This window comes from Urocampus carinirostris, chromosome 9 (genome assembly GCF_059441175.1).
Source record: "Urocampus carinirostris isolate Australia breed hairy pipefish chromosome 9, RoL_Ucar_1.0, whole genome shotgun sequence".
Classification (NCBI taxonomy): domain Eukaryota; kingdom Metazoa; phylum Chordata; class Actinopteri; order Syngnathiformes; family Syngnathidae; genus Urocampus; species Urocampus carinirostris.
In genome coordinates this window covers 320,368-340,000 of record NC_142357.1, presented here as the reverse complement: position 1 = coordinate 340,000, position 19,633 = coordinate 320,368, and the positions used below count along the sequence as shown (strand labels likewise).

Here is a 19,633-nt window from a genome sequence, read left to right as displayed (position 1 = left end):
TTGTATTAGCAGGATGTGTTCATTCAATTATATCACTGCGCTAGAGGAAACGAGCTGGATGGGTCAATTTTGAGAATAGATATCTCGAGTCACCCTGTGCGTTGAATAATTTAACGTGTTCTTTGAGAATAGCTTTTAAGAAGACACAGTTTTTTCATTTTATTTCACATGTGTGGTTTCGACAAAGATCATATCACATTTGTCACGATACTCTTTCATACCACTGTACTTAAATTGAACACCTATGATTTTACTCACCATTTATTATTCTCGCCACTCTCCATAGCCGCAGTAGGATAACTAGACCCATTCCATCAAAGACATCCTCATGAAAGATAAAGACAACATCCAGAACGAAAGACAATATCACCACCAAGGCATCAAACACCTCAAACTTATGTTGGAAGAACTCAAGACGATATGCAAACAGTTTGCCGGCGATTTCGACCATGAAGAATGTGAGAAGAGCCAGGCTCATGTAGTGAAAAACCTGCAAAATGATTACGATCAATTACCGGTGAGATAATAGAAGAGTATGAGTACAGTAATAAAAACATCTTTCGATTCAAATGAATTTCTAAAGAAGATTTCGCACATAAAAACCAACTATAACTATTATGTATGATAAAAACATCCATTATACACATAAAATTTTGACCTTGGAATCTTGCTCTTAACATCAATGATTAGAAAATTGACCCTTATATAAAAGGTCTACATATAATACATCATCAACATTTGCCCTGATAAAATAAATTTGAATGATTTCACACAGCTTCTTTTGACCCATTGCCATTATACAGTAATCTCAGCAGACAACACACAGCAAATGCTATCATGGGGACAGGTTGCTGAGGGTTGTGTGTGAGTTAGATGGGCGTGACTGTACATGACTGTCTAAGCATGATAGACTGCCAGTCAAAGAGCAGGGCGGGTGCACAAAAGTCAAAGGGTCCACCCAAAACAAACTGCGACAGCTAGTATGTATTTTATGTGTTTTGCAGGAACATATGAAATTACTATTTACTAAATAATCTGGGGTTTATTTTTATTAATAATATATCATTAAAAAACTAAGAATCAGAGGAACCATTTGGGAGCCCAGCCAAAAAAAAAGCAAATTTTCTCAAAAGAGCTGTTCTCTTAAGTGCGACCTTTAGGGGGCGGTGATGGTTAATATGACAACGCCACAATGACAAGCCATCAGAGCAGGCATGTCAGCTTTATTTTCACACAATTAAAAAAAAAAAACAACGGCAATGGAAATAATGTCAAGCATTTTCAAGCACTTCACCCAAAATTCAAGTGTTTTCCTGACCTTGAAAATACAACATTAAAATTCAAGTATTTTCAAGGAATTCAAGCACCTGCACTATCCTGAGAAAAATAATTGAGAACCATTGATCTAGTCTGGCCGGCGCATTTTTGTTCAATCAGTTGCATGTTTGCCAAGCCAGAATGAAGGTGTGGCTATGTCAAGCCAGATGGAGCTACTTGGGATAAATGCACATTCAGCATCTTCAAATAGACCCCTAGGATCAATCTCGGAATTATTGATTGGAAAATCGAAAAGTGTCGCCCATCGTCCTTTTTGGCAGCAAAACAAATTCTCCTAATGGAATTCTATAAAGATGTGAAATCAATAATTTCAAAATTTACACGAGCACTTATTAAGAATGGGGTACGTCGTTTGAGGTGTCCTTTAAAGTTGAAGTAGAATAATTTCTATTATATGTATGTGTTTATCATGTGCAACAGAGTTTTAAAAATTCCACCGCACTTATCTGCTTATATCTCACTATTATCAGAGCTGTTCAGGACTTGCAACACATTTGGAGGCAAGAAAGGGGCTGGGTGGATTTTATGCTCGGCATTTTCTGCTAGTGTAACATGAAAATGGTGAAAGTCAAAAAAGGACGGATTCAAATACAGTTCAAACGCCAACCCAAACCCCCCAAAATATGGAAAAAAAAGAGTTTACATAAGTGCGCCTACGAAATGCATGCAATTGCACACGCCACACGAGCAACTTGACAGAGGCTGTAATGATGATTTAAGTCAAAATATGGCATAAGAAAGTAGAAAATTTTCAAATTCCGGACAGCACCTTCAAGGTAAGGGAGAAAGCAAGCACACCAGCTCAATAAAAGTGTTTGGTATTCATTTAGTGTTACAAAGCATATTTTGTGGTTTAGTTCTGCCTGCCACGCGGGAGGCTGGGTTTCGATTCCGGGCCAATGAAACCATTTTTCTTTGCCCATTTACCCTTGCATTTTGTTTTCTCTTTTCTCTCTTTTAAGTGTTTATTTTTACACATGTATTCTTGTTTTGAACAACGTTCACTACGTTGTTATGTATGACAATACATTTTTAACAATATTACATACCAATGTCAATAAAGACATTTCTAATTTTATTTTTCACACATTTTATGTTTTTCATTTTATTGATCGTATTTAACAAACTTCTTTTTGTTAGAAAGGGGAAAAGAATAATGGGAGTCGGGCCGAAATGTATACATACATATATACACACATATACAAATATACATACACACACACAAATATATAAACATACACAAACACAAACACAAATATATAAACATACACAAACACATACATACATACATATATATATATATATATGCATACACATATATATATATCCATACATACACACATACATAGACACATACTGGACTGTCTCAGAAAATTAGAATATTGTGATAAAGTTCTTTATTTTCTGTAATGCAAATATAAAAACAAAAATGTCATACATTCTGGATTCATTACACATCAACTGAACTATTTCAAGCCTTTTATTATTTGAATATTGCTGAATTTGGCTTACAGCTTAAGAAAACTCAAAAATCCTATCTCAAAATATTAGAATATCATGAAAAAGTATACAAGTAGGCTATTCAACTAATCACCTGAATCATCTAATTAACTCGAAACACCTTGCGAGGGTTTCCTGAGCCTTAAAAACACTCAGCTTGGTTCAGTAAACTAAATCACAAGTATAGGGTCCAGAGGACCATCATTGATACCCTCCATCAGGAGGGTAAGACACAAAAATAAATTTCTCAAAGAGCAGGCTGTTCACAGAGTGCAGTTTCAAAGCATATCCACAAAAAGTCTGTTGGAAGGGAAAAATGTGGCCGGAAACGCTGCACAACCAAGAGAGATGACCGCAGCCTTAACAAAATTGTGAAGAAGAGCCGCTTCCAGAATTTGGGGGAGCTTCAAAGACAGTGGGCTGAAGTTGGAGTCCAGGTATCAAAAGCCACAGTTCACAGACGTGTCCGGGAAATGGGCTACAATAGCCGTATTCCCATGGTCAAGCCACTTCTGAACTCAAGACAACAGAAGAAGCGTCTGACTTGGGCTATGGAGAAGAAGCACTGGACAGTTGCAGAGTGGTCCAAAGTCCTCTTTTCAGACGAAAGCAAGTTTTGCATTTCATTTCGAAGTCAAGGCGCCAGAGTCTGGAGAAAGGCTGGAGAGGAGCAAAATCCAAGTTGCTTGAAATCCAGTGTGAAGTTCCCACAGTCAGCAATGGTTTGGGGAGCCATGTCAGCTGCTGGTGTTGGTCCACTGTGTTTCATCAAGTCCAGAGTAAATGCAACTGTGTACCAAGAGATTTTAGAGCACTACATGCTTCCATCTGCTGAAAAGCTCTATGGAGATGAGGATTTCATTTTCCAGCATGATCTGGCACCTGCCCACAGTGCCAAAACCACCAGTAACTGGTGCACTGACCATGGCATCACTGTCCTTGATTGGCCTGCTCATTCCCCTGACCTGAACCCCATCGAGAATTTGTGGGGTATAGTTAAGAAGAAGATGAAAGACACCAGACCTACAAATGCAAATGAGCTGAAGGCCGCTATCGAAGCATCCTGGGCATCAATAACACCTCAGCAATGCCACAGGCTGATTGCCTCCATGCCACGCCGGATTGATGTAGTAATCCGTGCAAAAGGATTCCCAACCAAGTATTGAGTGCATCAATGGACATTTTCAAATGTTTGATTTAGTTTTGCTGTTATAAAATTATTTTTTTTACTTGGTCTGAGGATTTTTGAGTTTTTTTCAGCTGTAAGCCAAAATCAGCAATATTCAAATAATAAAAGGCTTGAAATAGTTCAGTTGATGTGTAATGAATCCAGAATGTATGCCATTTTTGTTTATTTAATTGCATTACAGAAAATAAAGAACTTTATCACAATATTCTAATTTTCTGAGACAGTCCAGTATATATATATATATATATATATATATATATATATATATATACTGTATATATATGTATGAATACATACATACATATCCATACATATATATGTATGAATACATACATACATATCCATACATATATATGTATGAATACATACATACATATCCATACATATATATGTATGTATGAATACATACATACATATACATGTATGAATACATACATACATATCCATACATATATATGTATGTATGAATACATACATACATATCCATACATATATATGTATGTATGAATACATACATACATATACATGTATGAATACATACATACATATACATACATATACATGTATGAATACATACATACATATACATACATATATATGTATGAATACATACATACATATACATACATATATATGTATGATTACATACATACATATACATACATATATATGTATGAATACATACATACATATACATACATATATATGTATGAATACATACATACATATACATACATATATATGTATGAATATATACATACATATACATACATATATATGTATGAATACATACATACATATATATGTATGAATACATACATACATATACATACATATATATGTATGAATACATACATACATATACATACATATATATGTATGAATACATACATACATACATATACATACAAATTATCAGAATTTGTTACTAACAGAAAATCTTACCTCAGGTGCAACATGGTCGTGCTCCAACTTGATTATGGATAAATCAATGAGTAGCTCTGAGAAGACAAAAATTGCATCCAGGACAACGAGACACACTACCAGCACCTATTGATCACAGACAAAATCAATAATGAGTTAACACATTTTCAAATCCTTACTTGTCAACCCTATCAAAACTCAAACTCATTTTATTCAGGGGACTGTGGTGTTAGTTGCCAGGCGAAGTCGGATATCGAACATTTAACAATTTACAAATATATTTTTTATTTTCACAAAATAAGATAAAGCAAAGTAAAAACTGTACTAAGACTTGATGAGGAAATAAATGAGTCAGTATTAAGTAAATAATATAAGAATAGAAGAAACCAGAAACAGTTAAAGTAAAAAAATCTCATTAGAAGTCTGTGTTACAAAAGGGTTCTCTCGCGTTCTCGCTCTTTCTCTTTCCCTTCATCTGTCTGTCTCTGTCTTTCTCTCTCTCCCTGCCCGTTTCAGTGCCTCTCCCTCTGTTTCTCTGTTTGCCCGTCTCTCCTTCCATTCCTCCATGTCTGTCTCTCTCCCTTTTTCTCTTTCTCTGTATCGTTCTGTCTACCCGTCTGTTGCCATCTCAGCCTGTCAGTCCGTCAGTTTATCTGTTTCTCCCCGTCTCTTTCTCCCTCTCTATGTCTCTGTGTCTCACCCTCCTTATCTCCCTCTCCTTATCCCTTTCCTTTCCCTCCAACTTTCTCTCCATCTGCATGTCTGTCTGTTTTTGGCTCTTTTCCTTCCTGTCTGTCTCTTTCTGTTTATCGCGCTTTCTCTCTCTCCCTGTGTCTGCTTCTCTTTTTTTCCTCTCTGTGAATTTTTCTTTGTCTACCAGTCCGTGTTACCCTCTCATTCCATCTGTCTGCAAAGCTTCTCTGTCTCTCCCAGTCTCATTCTCTCCCTCTGTCGGCTTCTCATGATAAGTATCTAAAGTATTAAAACAATAGAGGATTCAGCTGACTGGTAATGAACCCAGATTTTATGCCATTTTGGTTGTTTCAATTGCATTACGCAAAATAAAGAACTTTATGACAATATTCTAATTTTCTGAGACAGTCCTGTATGATGTGGCACCCATGTCACAACAGCAGTGACCCAATCAAGTTGTCTCTTAAAGGAACAGCATGGTGAAAAGGCAGTCAAATCTGCAAAATAACCAGCTCGGTAGACTAGATGGTAGGGCGCCCGCTCCGAGACTGAGAGGTCGCTGGTTCAAGCCTCGGCCGAGTCATACCTAAGACTTACAATATTGGTACTCATTGCCTCCCTGCTTGGAGCTGGGCATTAAGGATTGGAATTGGGGGGTTTGGTCACCTAATGACTAAAATGGCTGCGCCCTGTTTGGCTGCGGCTGCATCGGCTCGCTACAGTTTAACTGTACGGCTCGCTACAGTTTAACTGTACGGGTCAGGTGTATTGACATTTCGTTCTGTGTGCATTGTTATAAAGAATGACAACAAAAGTAAAACCCATTCTATGTATGTATATGTATGTAACATCCCACATGCCGACATTTCTTGTGTAAATACCATGTAAATTATAACTATAGCCTTATCCCCCTTGTCTTATAACATTATCTTCTCTGTTCCTTTATCTTCTTGCTCATACCTCACTATGAATGTGTAAAACTGGAGTGACATGCCCAATTTCGTTGTCACAATATGTTAGCCCATTTGTAACAATGACAATAAAGGTATATTCTATTCTATCTATCTATTCTAAAATAAGACCAAAAATTGTATGAAAAATGAAAAATTTACTAATTCCTTAAATAGGTCCTAAAGGAATATTTGAGCAAAAATCATGTAAAATACAACATAATAGTATGGGTTGATAGGTATAAATACAGCGGTACATATGTGATTCACCCACATGTGCGAGTTCCCAATTGTTGAGTAAAAGCATACCTGGAATCTTGGAGAGCTGTAGAGTTTTTTCAGGGATTCGCTGAACGTAAGGGTTACAGGATACTGCCCTGTGGCAGGACCCAGTTCATTACTGTCCAAGTGCAGTTCTTCATCCTCCCATTGGCCAGGTCGCTCGTCTCCTACCACGGTAAAATGTCGTAGGTACCGAGCCATGACAGCTGGACAGGAGTGAGGACAAGTAAAATTCCTTCGGTGCCACTTAGAGTATATCCACCTAGTTTCATCATGTTAGACAATTTGGGTTTACTTCCCTCTTTTTTCTTTGAAATCTTGCAACACGTTATTGAGAAAGCAACAGGAAGGTAGCTGGAAGAACTACAGTTTATGAATCTACTAGACATTTTGACATTACACTTTTACCAGTGATGGGATATTTTCTAGGCCTAGAAAATATCTGAATCCTGTAATGTTAATTATATTTTGTCCATCAATACTAAATAATTCTAAATTGTCAGATTCCTTTCATTGCTTCACCCTGGTTGCACTGTTTCCAAATGTGTGCTTTCATATTTAAGCATTTCAAGTCACATATATTCGTATAGCCCTTAATCACAAGATGTCTCGAAGGACTGCAAAGGATTACAATTACAATTGCTACATGCTAACAAGTTATGCTAACGGCTACATGCTAACGGATAAATGCTGATGAGTCATGCTAACAGCTAAATGCCAACAACTTAATGCTAACAAGTTATGCTAATGGATACATGCTAACGGCTACATGCTAACAAATTATGCTACTGGATAAATGCCAACGGCTGTATGCAAACGGCTACATGTTAACGAGTTATGCTATCTGCTACATGCTAACGGATACATATTTTTTTCACTTTGCCGTGAACTTTAAACTTATTCAAACATTTAAACTGGAATCTCTGCATGAAACAACAAATTGTCGATAAAAAAAAATGGCTTTTCAGTTCAGCAACAAATACACTACAAAATAAATAAAATAAACTATACATTAAAAAAATAGTTGTGAAACACATCCCTAAAAAACACTGGAAACAGTGCCCTGCAAAATATTTTTGGAGGTAAAAAGAGTTGTGACTTCTCGTGCTGACCCCTCCCCGCACCTAAAACTGCCACTGATTAAAAGGGACATATTTAGTGCCTCCTAGTAGTACCAAACACTTTCATCCATCAAAAAAGAAAAAAAAGGCATTTGAATACTAGGCAAAAATACATGAGCTATCATACCAATGTTACATTTTTTATAATAATCATAGGTCAAAAAATGTGTATTTCTTCAGTGGAATTCCCACTAAGGTCCCCGCCATGTTTGTCCGGTCCCAAGCCGTGCACAGTGGAAAATGCACTTGACAACACAGTGCCCTTTAGTGGTCAAATATTACACAGTGTGTCTATAGGCCTCAGTCCAAGCCCTAGCTCAAATTTAGGCAGGGTCAGTAAGTTTAGGTGGGGCTGAGCTTCTATCTCACTGCCTTGTTTTCTTATTTTATTATCATCCAACAGACCTTTTTAATTTCTCTACATCCACTTTTTGCATTTTCTCTGCCACTTATCCTCACTAGGTTCGCGGGGCGGCTGGAGCCCACCAAAGCCATTTTTGAGGGCAGGGGACACCCTGAACTGGTTGCCAAACAGTCGCAGGGTACACAGAGACGAACAACTCACTCACTTGCTGTACAGTAAGCTATTTTTTAGTTGTGTATTTCTCAGACTCCCATGCTATGACATTAACTTGTTTAACCTGTTTTTCTATTTTTAATACACAAGTAATCATTCTCACACACACACACACACACACACACACACACACACACACACACACACAGTCACTTTTCAAAGATCCACGTTTTTTTCTATTGTATGTAATGTAATACACATGCGCGACTCCATCAATTCACTGCGCATGTGCGACCTTTCAATAAACCACGCCTACTGTACCGGATGTGGTCAGTTCGGGCTGGGCAGCCAACCAAGATGGCAGCATTCGCGAAGTAGTTTTAAACTTTAAATATGTCTTGACTTGAATATTTCTGCCAGCAATGAGTTTATATTAATATATAACTACGACATCTTGGTGCCGATGACCTGGATGGAGTTTTATTTTGAGCTGATTGTCATGGATTGCAACTAACACATGGCATGCTTGGAGGAAAAACAAAATGGCGGCGATAGCAACATCTGGCTAACAGCGAAAGATTTGGTTGAACTCGGCACAACCTCCATTCGAACCAACCTGGCATACGTATTCAGATAAAATGCATTTATTAATATAAAATTAGGATAATATTAATAATATTAAGAGAAGCCATTTAAAATTAAACAACGTTAACGATGGGGGCGATAGTGAAACGAGACGTTACGCACAGAAAGGGCGAAAAAGCCCTGTACAAATCCCAGGTAAATATTATCGGTTCACCCAAGAAAGTACGAATAAAACAATTAGAGGTACTTTAATTTTTAAAACTATGCTAGTAGTTTAAAACGGTATCGGGTGTCCGGGTCGGGTGAATTACGAAGAGAGTCCGCTCACAGGCCCAAAAATACACATTTCTGAACAGTTAAGGACCGCGGGGTGGGTAGAGCCCCATAGTTCAGTTCTGCCAAGAGTCCTCTGAAAAATGGCTCACGGCTCAGAGCGTCGGCTACGATGTTCTTTGGGCCGAGAATGTACTTCAGGTCAAAATTGTATGCAGCTAGCTTCGCTACCCACCGCTGTTCACACGCATCAAGTCTTGGTTTGGTCAAAATGTATGTCAGCGGGTTATTCTCGGTCCACGTGGTAAAGTGTCTTCCTTTCAACCAATGGCTGAATTCATCACATACCGCCCATTTCAAGGCAAGAAATTTGAGCCTATGGAGTTGGTCTGTATAGACTTTTGGACTGCTGAGCAAGAGAATAAGTCTGTAGATGTCCTGGTCGTACTGATCATTTCTCCAAGATGGCGCACGCCTTCCCTTGCAGGAATCAAACCGCCAAACAAGTTGCTCGCCGTCTGTGGCAGGATTTCTTTCTTGTCTATGGTTTCCCTCGGCGTATCCACTCTGATCAGGGAGCCAATTTTGAGAGCAAACTGATCAAAGAGCTTTTAGAGATGCTGGGGTGCAGAAATCCCATTTGACTCCATACCACCACATGGGAAATGGTATCGCAGAACGATTTAACCGAACATTGGGAGAAATGATCAGAACCCCTCCCCCTCAGCCCAAAGCAAAGTGGCCACAAATGCTGCAGCAGCTCACCTTCTGCTATAACTGCACAGAGCATGAGACAACAGGGTTTGCACTGTTCTACCTAGTGTTTGGTAGAATCCCTCGTCTCCCTGTCGATGTCATGTTTCAACATGCTAGTACCAATGATGCTGTTGTCCGCTACTCTGCCTTTGTAACCCATCTGAAGAAGGATCTACATGAAGCTGCTCAGATTGTACGGAGGAATACTCTCAGAGAACAGACTCGCCATGGCAAGCTGTACAACCGTAGGGCCAAAGGATCACCCCTCGTCATGGGAGACCGGGTGTTGATCGCCAACAGAGGTGTCCCAGGGAAACGCAAGGTTGCAGATAAGTGGGAGTCGACCCCGTATGAAGTCATATCAGTCAAGCCTGATCTCAATGTCTATAGAGTCAAGGATTGCCTGACGGGCAAAGAGAAGGTAGTTCACAGGAATTTGCTGCACTCTGTTAGCTTCTTGCCCTGTGAGGGAGATCTGGCCAGCGAATCTGAACACTTAGGGTGTGATACTGCTATGCACGGAAGTGATGTATGTCTTGATTCACCTGACGCAGTCGAAGGCAGTGATGTCCATACAGTAAACTGGGTGATACAGTCAGGTGAAGAGCAAGTTCATTCAGAGGTGGAGGATAATTCACTAGACAGCAGATCTGATGTCCAGTCTGACTCTCTCACAGTCGATACATCCAGTCAAGGAAGTCAGCACATCCCCGAACAAGATGTTGATCATACTGCAAGTGACAATACGGAAAGCCCACCACGGTGCTCTGAAAACATGATCCCTTTGGGTATGGGCCCACCAGACACTGTCCTCCCAGACGAGACCCCATTGAACACTGACCATCCGGACACTGTCTCCCCTGATACTGACCGTTTAGACTTGACTGTCCCAGACCCTCAAGCTCAGGTTATTTGTACTCAACCTAGCCGTTATGATCTTAGGGTCCACCAGTCCATCAGGCCTCCCAGTCGTCTCATTTGTCAGCTGAATGACCAGTTTGTAGGTGACAATTTTGTGTCCGCAATATCTGTTAGTTCCTTGTTTAAGTTCTTTAGAGATGCACTTTCAGTTTGAGTAACAAAGCTTGAACAAGAAACACGAATTGTGCCTATGTGAGCGCTTGAAACTACAGGAACAATGTTTTATATTTCAGAAATGTAACAGGCATCTTTGAGTCTGTGCTTAGTTAGGAGTTTGATCGCCTCCTTTCTTTTCACACTCCTTTTTGGGAGAGTTTCAGAACTGACATGCACTTCAGTTTGTTCCTTGTCCTTTTGTTTCTTTTGGCATGTGATTTTTTTCTGTTTAGTGTAGCACTCCAATATTTAGCAGAATTTCAGGGGGATGTATGTAACGGGTGTAATAATAACTTTTGTTTTATTGAAATTGCTGCTCAAATAAGTGTATAGTTTTTGGTAAATGTCCTGCAATGATGAGTCCAACAGTGACATCTGCTGGTATGGGGTGGGGTTTGGTTTTGGCTTCTGACATGTGACCGGGAGGCGGGGTTTGTTGGCAGTCTTACCAGAGAGAACTGCAATGGTAAGACACATCTTTTGGTGCTCCACAAAAGAAGTTAATTTTAAACATTATAACCCCAGCTGACAAATCTCTCAACATGCACAGTAATGTGATTGATATTGTCAAGCTGTTTAGGTTTATTTTCGTTTTGTTTCTGTTTTACTAAAATATTAATTCCCCTTGTAGAGATCAAAGAGATCAAAGCCAGCAGAAAAGCTAATGTTTTGACTCATCCATTTGCAGGTAAATTGTACCCGTTTTTATACTCATTATTGTTTTTATTTCTATTTTCTCATATACATTAAAAAGGATGATGTTGGTTAAAAATTCAGACTAAAGAAAAATATGTTGAATTCATTGTAAACGTTAAAAATCCACTATACGATCTCTTGTTAAAAGTATCTTGTTAAAATGTAAAGATGTAAAAATGTATTGTGATATTCTAAAATGAATTTTAATGTAAAGTGAAAAGAAAGCTCTTTGATATGCTTTGTTGGCAGTCTTACCAGAGAGAACTGCAATGAGATCAAAGAGATCAAAGCCAGCAGAAAAGCTAATGTTGTGACTCATCCTTTTGCAGAAACTGTAATAATAAAAACCTCATCATCCAGTCCAGCGTGAATGTGGATCTTTGGTGGGACACGTACACCGCGGTTACATTGGTGCCGTGACCCGTGACTTCTATCAAACTCGCCAAACAGAGGACTGTCCTACCTGCCACATCAGCTCACAGTATTTGAAATTTTAGTTACATGAGCGTTATTGTTTAGCTCATTACAGTGCAGTGTCACAGTGATACGCAGGCTGCTGATTTATTTTGTGATTTTAACTTATTTACATTTTTTTTCTGTTAGTCTTTGAAACATGTTTAATCAGAGCAATGTGTTAGCTCCACAATTTGACACACCTATTCACTTTGGCAGGGGCAGGGGCATGTTTACCCCCATCCCCTCTGTTGATAGTTCTACCGCAGGTGGTGCTACACATAGAGTAGAGGCAGTTTCTAGTGTCAACACCTATAATGCAGCTGACCAACATGCTAGCCTACCTTCACCTCAGGTCAGACCCACATCTATGCCAAATTCCACGAGTGACATTTCTGAGGGTTTAGCTGATCACATGACAAATATTATTCAGGAGATAGGACATAAATTGGCTGATAGCATTTTTTCACATATACAGTCACACAATATAGTAGCTCCTAACGCTGCTGCCACACAAGATGTAGCAAACAGATTGAGTCAGCCTAGTCATGTGTCAGATGTATCACAGGTTCAGGTGGTTACGCAGAGAAAGGTTAAGGAACCGCCGTCATTTATTGGGGATGGCTCAGACTCAATAAAAGTACATGAGTGGGAAGATCTAATGAGGACATTTATTAAAAAGAGTAATGTGAGGCTTGAAGAGCAAGCAGAGGAAATCCTTATGCATTTGAGAGGAAAAGCTAAAGATGTAGTTAGGTTTGGCATTAGAAACAGTAATATAGACGTCTATACCCGCCCTGACATGATTTATAGTCTTCTCAGGAAACACTTTAGCTGTACCAAGTACTCTGCTGTCCCTTTAGCTGACTTTTACTCAACCTGCTGCAGCAATTCCCTGATATGATGAGTTACACGGTCGACAATTATGTCATTGTAGGCTGCGGTGGACACCAAGTTTCTCCCAGAGACATGTACGACATTAACGTCACAGTTTACGGATGCCAAATGAAAATGCCAGTAATGGTTGTGCCAGGCCAGACAGAACAGATGATCCTTGGCAGCAATGCCATCAAAAATATTTTCTTTCAATTGAAAAGCACTGACGGCTATTGGAGAAAGGTTTCCACTCCTGACAACGGTCTGTCCGATAACCACAGTCAATTCCTGTCAATGCTTTCTAACACAGAGAGATGGAGAGGTGATTGCATTCCAGACAAGGTAGGGACAGTAAAAATCAAGAGTTGCGTGACGCTGAATCCACGGACCGAGTACGTTATTTGGGGCAAGTTACCTGAGTTGGCCAGGACGTCAGCGGGCAGCACAGTGGTCGTTGAGCCAACCTGATCTAAGGCTAAGCCCAGACAAGTCCTTGTCGGACGAGTTGTTACTCCACTCTGGGGAGATGGATGGGTACCTGTTAAAATATTCCGGTTCCGGTTTCCAACATGGCAGCGCGTGTTTACGTTGCGGCTAGTTGCTATCCGGCTATCCTACTATTTACCACTGTCCTCCTGCTTTCCTTTTTGGATACATGCATGGCCAATAAGACCTACAGCCGGGAGGAGCTCATCCGACTGGGTGGGGGTCTAAATTTCGACTTTTCGGGCACTTTCTATACCACCCATGACATCCCGAACGAGCTCCAAAGGGACTCGGGTTCGCCCTGCTTTCCCGCTCCACCGAAGAAAAAGAAAAATCGAAGACGAAGACGGCGCAAAGACAGAAAACAGAAGCGGGGATGTCGTGCAGGGAAGCGTGTGAAGTTGAAGGAGCAAGGACATGAAGATCTGTCTAATCCAACCATCATTTCTTCATCGATTCTGCGAGTCAACCGACGCCTGAAGCCCAACGCACACGAACGGCGACATCTTGTGACGATCTCTACAAAGACTACAGCTAAGTTAAATGATTCAAAGCTAAAATTTGGTCTTTTGAATGTTAGATCGCTTGCTCCTAAAATACTTGTAGATAATATTATTGGCGATTATAAACTTAACTGTTTCGGTCTCTGTGAGACTTGGTTACGCCCGGATGAGTTTTTACCACTAAATAATGCTTCGCCACCAGACTACGTTAGCAGCCATTTAGCACGTTCTTTGAAAAAGGGTGGCGGTGTCGCGCTCATCTCTGAAAAAACGCTCAAATTTACTCCTCGTACCTCTAATAATCACAAGTCGTTCGAGGCTCTTGTTATGAGGTCCTCTCCATTGTCAATTCATGTAATAACTATCTACTGTATCGCGCACCAGGACCATACACAACTTTCTTGGACGAATTTGCTGAACTTTTGTCTGAACTAGTAACCTATGCAGACAAAATTATAATTATGGGGGACTTTAACATTCATATGAACTCCCCACTCAGTTCACTCACTATTGCGTTTCAGTCTCTAATTGATGCATTTGGTTTTGATCAACTGGTTGATTTGCCAACCCATTAAGATGGACACACGCTCGACTTGGTTCTGACTCGAGGAGTTTCAACCTCAAACATGACGGTGTTACCGTGTACTACAGTTATCTCGGATCATTATTTAGTTACATTTGAGGTGCTAGCTAAATGTAGTACCAAAAAACTGAAGGATTCAATGGACGCAATATAAGCACGGGCACAGTTTCTGAGCTCTCCGATATTCTTCCAGGAGCAGTTGCGTCCTTTCCTTCCGACATAGGCTCTATCGAATCACTCATAAATGAATTTAATGCTACCCTGGCTAGTGCCCTGGATTCAGTAGCGCACATCCGGCTTAAATCACTACCTAAAAGACGCACGCCTTGGTTTAATGATGAAACTAGATTCCTTAAACGAGAATGCAGGAAATCTGAAAGAAAATGGCGCGCTACCAAGCTTGAGGTTTTCCATCAAACCTGGTGTGACAACTTGGTAAAGTATAAAGCAGCCCTTGCCTCTGCAAAATCAGCCTACCTTTCGAAGGTGATTGCGTCACAAAAGAACAATCCCAAGGTCCTTTTTGACACTGTAGCATTGCTTACAAGGCAACAGACTATCCCAGATAGCTCCACTCATTCTGCCCACGACATAATGGTCTTCTTTACTAAGAAGATCCAAAGCATACAGGAAGAAATCGCTAAAGACAGTAATAATTCAACACATACTAAAGCACACAAATCTATAGATGCACGTCATGGTGGCTGTCTAGGGATTTTGTCCCGTTTTAGTGAACTGTCACTTGATAATCTTAAACAGATGGTGAATAGGGGCCAAACCGACGACTTGCCAGTTCGACCCGCTTCTAGGTTCACTTATTAAAAGTCTCTTTGGCGTTCTTGCACCTTCAGTTCTAAATATTTTAAACATATCACTCTCCTCAGGTGTAGTTCCAGCGGCTTTTAAGTCCGCCGTCATTAAACCCACACTGACCCAACCTTGATCCAGAAAACTTATGTAATTATAGACCTGTGTCAAACCTACCTTCCCTCTCTAAAGTACTTGAAAAAGTAGTGGCACAGCAGCTGAATGATTTCATGTCCGAGAACAATCTCTTTGAATCAATGCAATCAGGATTCAGGGCTAACCACTCTACTGAGACAGCTCTGATTAAGGCAACCAATGATCTCCTACGGGCAATGGACTCTGGCGCATCATCACTTTTGCTGCTGCTGGACCTTAGTGCTGCATTTGACACAGTGGACCATAATATCTTGCTAGAACGGTTGGAAAAATGGATTGGTCTCTCAGGAAACGTCCTCTTATGGTTCAGATCCTACCTCTCAGATAGGACACACTGCGTTAAATATGGCGAATTGACATCTGAGCCCTTTAGTGTTACCTGTGGTGTTCCGCAGGGTTCAGTGCTTGGCCCCCCTTCTCTTCAGCATTTATATGCTTCCACTAGGTGATATTATTAGATGACACTCAACTCTATCTCCCGATGGAGGAATCTGCCACACTAAACTGTGGAAATTTGGAGGCCTGCCTCACTGAGATAAAAGAGTGGATGTCACTCAATTTCCTGCGTCTTAACTCTGAAAAGACTGAAATGTTAGTTATTGGTCCATCCAAGTCCCGTGACTTATTCTCAAACCGCTGTGAACATCGACAATTGCTACATCACACAGAGCGACTCACTTAAAAATGTAGGTGTCATATTTGACCCCGATCTGTCCTTTCAAACACATGTGAAGAAAATTACTAGAACCGCTTTCTTCCATCTCCGTAACATTGCTAAAATTCGTCCTTTACTTTTTCAGTCGGATGCGGAAATCATAATTCACGCGTTTGTTACCTCCCGTCTCGATTACTGTAATGCACTACTCTCTGGTCTCCCGAAGTCTAGAATCAAGTCTCTTTAGCTGGTACAAAATGCTGCAGCGAGGCTTTTAACTAGGACAAAAAAGTACGATCACATCACCCCAGTATTGGCTAACCTGCATTGGCTCCCTGTTAGCCTAAGATACGATTTTAAGGTTCTCCTATTACTATACAAAATCATACATGAACTCTCCCCCTCATATCTTTCAGATCTGATTTCCCCCTATGTCCCGGCCCGAAGCCTTCATTTCGAGAGCGCCGGTCTTCTGGTGATCCCAAGAGCCAAGAAGTGTTCCGCTGGTTCGAGAGCGTTCTCCATCCGGGCACCGGTGTTGTGGAATGCTCTTCCCCCTGAGATCCGATCTGCTGCCTCAGTGGACATGTTTAAACTCACTTCTTCTCTATAGCATACGAATAATCCTAAACTTCTTATATGTAATAACTTGTGAAGCCCTTTGAGACTATTTGTGATTAAGGGCTATACAAATGAAAATGACTTGACTTGACTTAATTGTTGTCTTGTGAAGTGTTTTGTCATCTTTCCCATGAAACTTTAACTTCTATTTGATTGTTTAAATGTCATTTGTGTTTAGAAACACGATCTAAAAGTGCTCTTAAAGTGATACAAAATACCTTTAAAAATAGCGGAGATTGTCTAAAAAGTGATGTGTTAAGAGGGTTTGATAGAACTTATTGTAAGGAGTCAAAAAATTGACCTTTTGAGAAATTGGTGTTCAACACGGATGGTGCACAACATAGGGACTGCGGGCCACAGACGGTCCTGGAGATTATTTTTTTTCAGCCCCAATTTTTTTTTTAATTGAAAATCGATAAATTAAGGAGTGAAAAGTTTAGGAAAAATATGAGTGAGTGATTTTAGATGCATTAAATCAAGATAATGCCAGAATACTATCGAAAAAGATAAAATGATAATAGAAATCTGTATATTCATTCAGTTTTAATCATCAAATTATGAATTTTTTTGCATCGAATTGTTGTTGGTAATGTACCGATCGAGGGGATGGCCACAGGCCTGTCTTTTTTTCATTTTCTCCTTTTATACTTCCTTCTTTCCTTAACTTCTTCATACAACATAATTCGTAATATCAATCATCAAAGTAAGTGAGCCGTTTGAGAGCCGGCTTCCTTTAATGAGTTGATCCAAAAAAGCCGGTTCTCTAAAAAAGACTGACTTAACCTTCGCTTGACGACAAACACCACAACAATGACGTAATCTCGAACCGACGAGATCTCGTTAGCCAAGATTGGCGTGCAGCAAAATAAAAACTGGAAACGCGAGACCAAAACAACGATGAAAAGTTTGGAGTGCAGTAAATCTTTGTTAAAGAGTATTAGGTAATAATGACAATTCTGTGGCAAAAAGTTGTGTCCCGGGGACACACGTTGATTTGAGACTATGCGTCCCTAGCAAAAATGATGCGTCTAGGACGCAGGGACGTGGGCAAACGAGAATACTGAGTGTATAATACAAGGTAATTACACGGAATAGTTTAAAGAGAAAAAATATGTAAATAACAAGACTAATCATTTCTCGGACATGCGAATAGCAAAAGGGTAAAAACTCTAAGACGTGTAGTTTTGCTCCTAATAATAAAGCTAAGACGAATAAAGCAAAGACGGCGAATGGGAACTTCCATAATTTTAGTGTCTGTTTTCTCGTTCTTTTGTTTTTGGATGGCATTTTTCATTTTGGCGGAGTCATTCACCTTTAGCGTGAATTACCTGCCTTCTTTGTAAAATACTGTTTTTTTAAACAAATTTACTTACTGAGAAGATATTGCTTTGGTTATGATTTTTACAAAAAGCTAAACAAAGAGTGAATCATAATAGTAAAAGCGTTCTATTTGGCTAAGTTGGTGATATGGCGATCTGCCCTGGTCGTATGCCTCGGGAGAGATGGCCAACAGCAAGATAACACATATGAAAACCAAGAAAAGAAAATAATAAGAAGGGAAAATAGAAAAATACACACAGAATTTTTGGACAATGACCAATCCACAAACAAGAAAACACAATGTCACTCAAATCAGGGTGAGTGATTCTGATGGGAAGAAATTTCTAAGGACATTGTGAATTCATCACATATTAAATTGAGTGACTGAAATTAAAAAAGCCAAATTTGAGATTTAGAGCTAACAATTTTGAAAAATAAATTGTTTATGTCTGATTTGAAGTCTTGGGATAAAGTGCTCAGAATGGATACGGCAACTTATAGCGGGGATTTTGCCTTCACTAATAATAAATATAAAGATAATTTAAGAAAATATATGAATCTATATAAATAAATTAATTACCGTATTTTCCGCACTATAAGGCACACCGGGTTATAGGGCGCACTCCGAAAAAATAGTTTTTGGTCCTATATTTGACATAAATAAGATGCACCGGATTATAAGGCGCTACAATGGGAACGTCGACAAAACAGTCAGATAGTTCAGTCAAACCTATTACCCCCTTAACATTCCCAAAGCTTGCAAAGAAGCAAATACGTGTCGTAGACACGTGTGGATGCGGTGTCCGTACGATGTCACTCAAATGCATCGTTCCGAATATCATTCGGAAGGTTAAAGTCTTGGGATTCAAGAAATGCCAACCATTCCTTAGTTTCTATTTTCTTTTTCACTCGCAACTTTACTGTGCATATGACAATAAACACTGGGAATTGAGTTTAATTTAAAAATAGACACTCCATTCCATCCATTATCTGCACCGCTTATCACAGAAACATCGGGTTCATTTTAAAACAAGATACAGGGAAAATATATAGCCGGAGTAGCTCACCGAAGTCGTTGTGTTCAATAAGAATGTGCAACCATGGTCCTCTTATATCCGTGAGTGTAGTAAATCCAGGAAAGTAAAATATTTACAAATACAGTACAGAATAGTAAAATACTGTTTTCTCTATGCCGTCAACCCAACTTGCTATTCACATTCATCCTTTTCGGCCAATTGCAGGCTTTGTTTTGCCCCTTTAGCCTATGCCAGC

General features: G+C 39.6%; 1 protein-coding gene across 5 annotated transcripts in view; it reads right to left on the bottom strand.

Annotated features, from left to right (window-relative positions):
* The window catches only part of hvcn1 (hydrogen voltage-gated channel 1), a 45,204-nt gene that overhangs the window by 11,585 nt on the left and 13,986 nt on the right, over positions 1-19,633 (bottom strand). For 4 of the 5 annotated variants that reach the window (XM_088344076.1, XM_088344078.1, XM_088344077.1 and 1 more), the window contains 3 exons: positions 6,904-7,082; positions 4,973-5,077; positions 259-490 (listed from right to left, as the gene is read on the bottom strand). In XM_088344076.1, coding sequence (XP_088200202.1) covers positions 259-490; positions 4,973-5,077; positions 6,904-7,077 — 511 coding nt within the window. In that variant the 5' untranslated portion in view covers positions 7,078-7,082. Of the gene's footprint in view, positions 1-258; positions 491-4,972; positions 5,078-6,903; positions 7,083-13,645; positions 13,749-19,633 lie in introns of all 5 variants that reach the window. The other variant, XM_088344074.1, reaches the window with a different exon arrangement.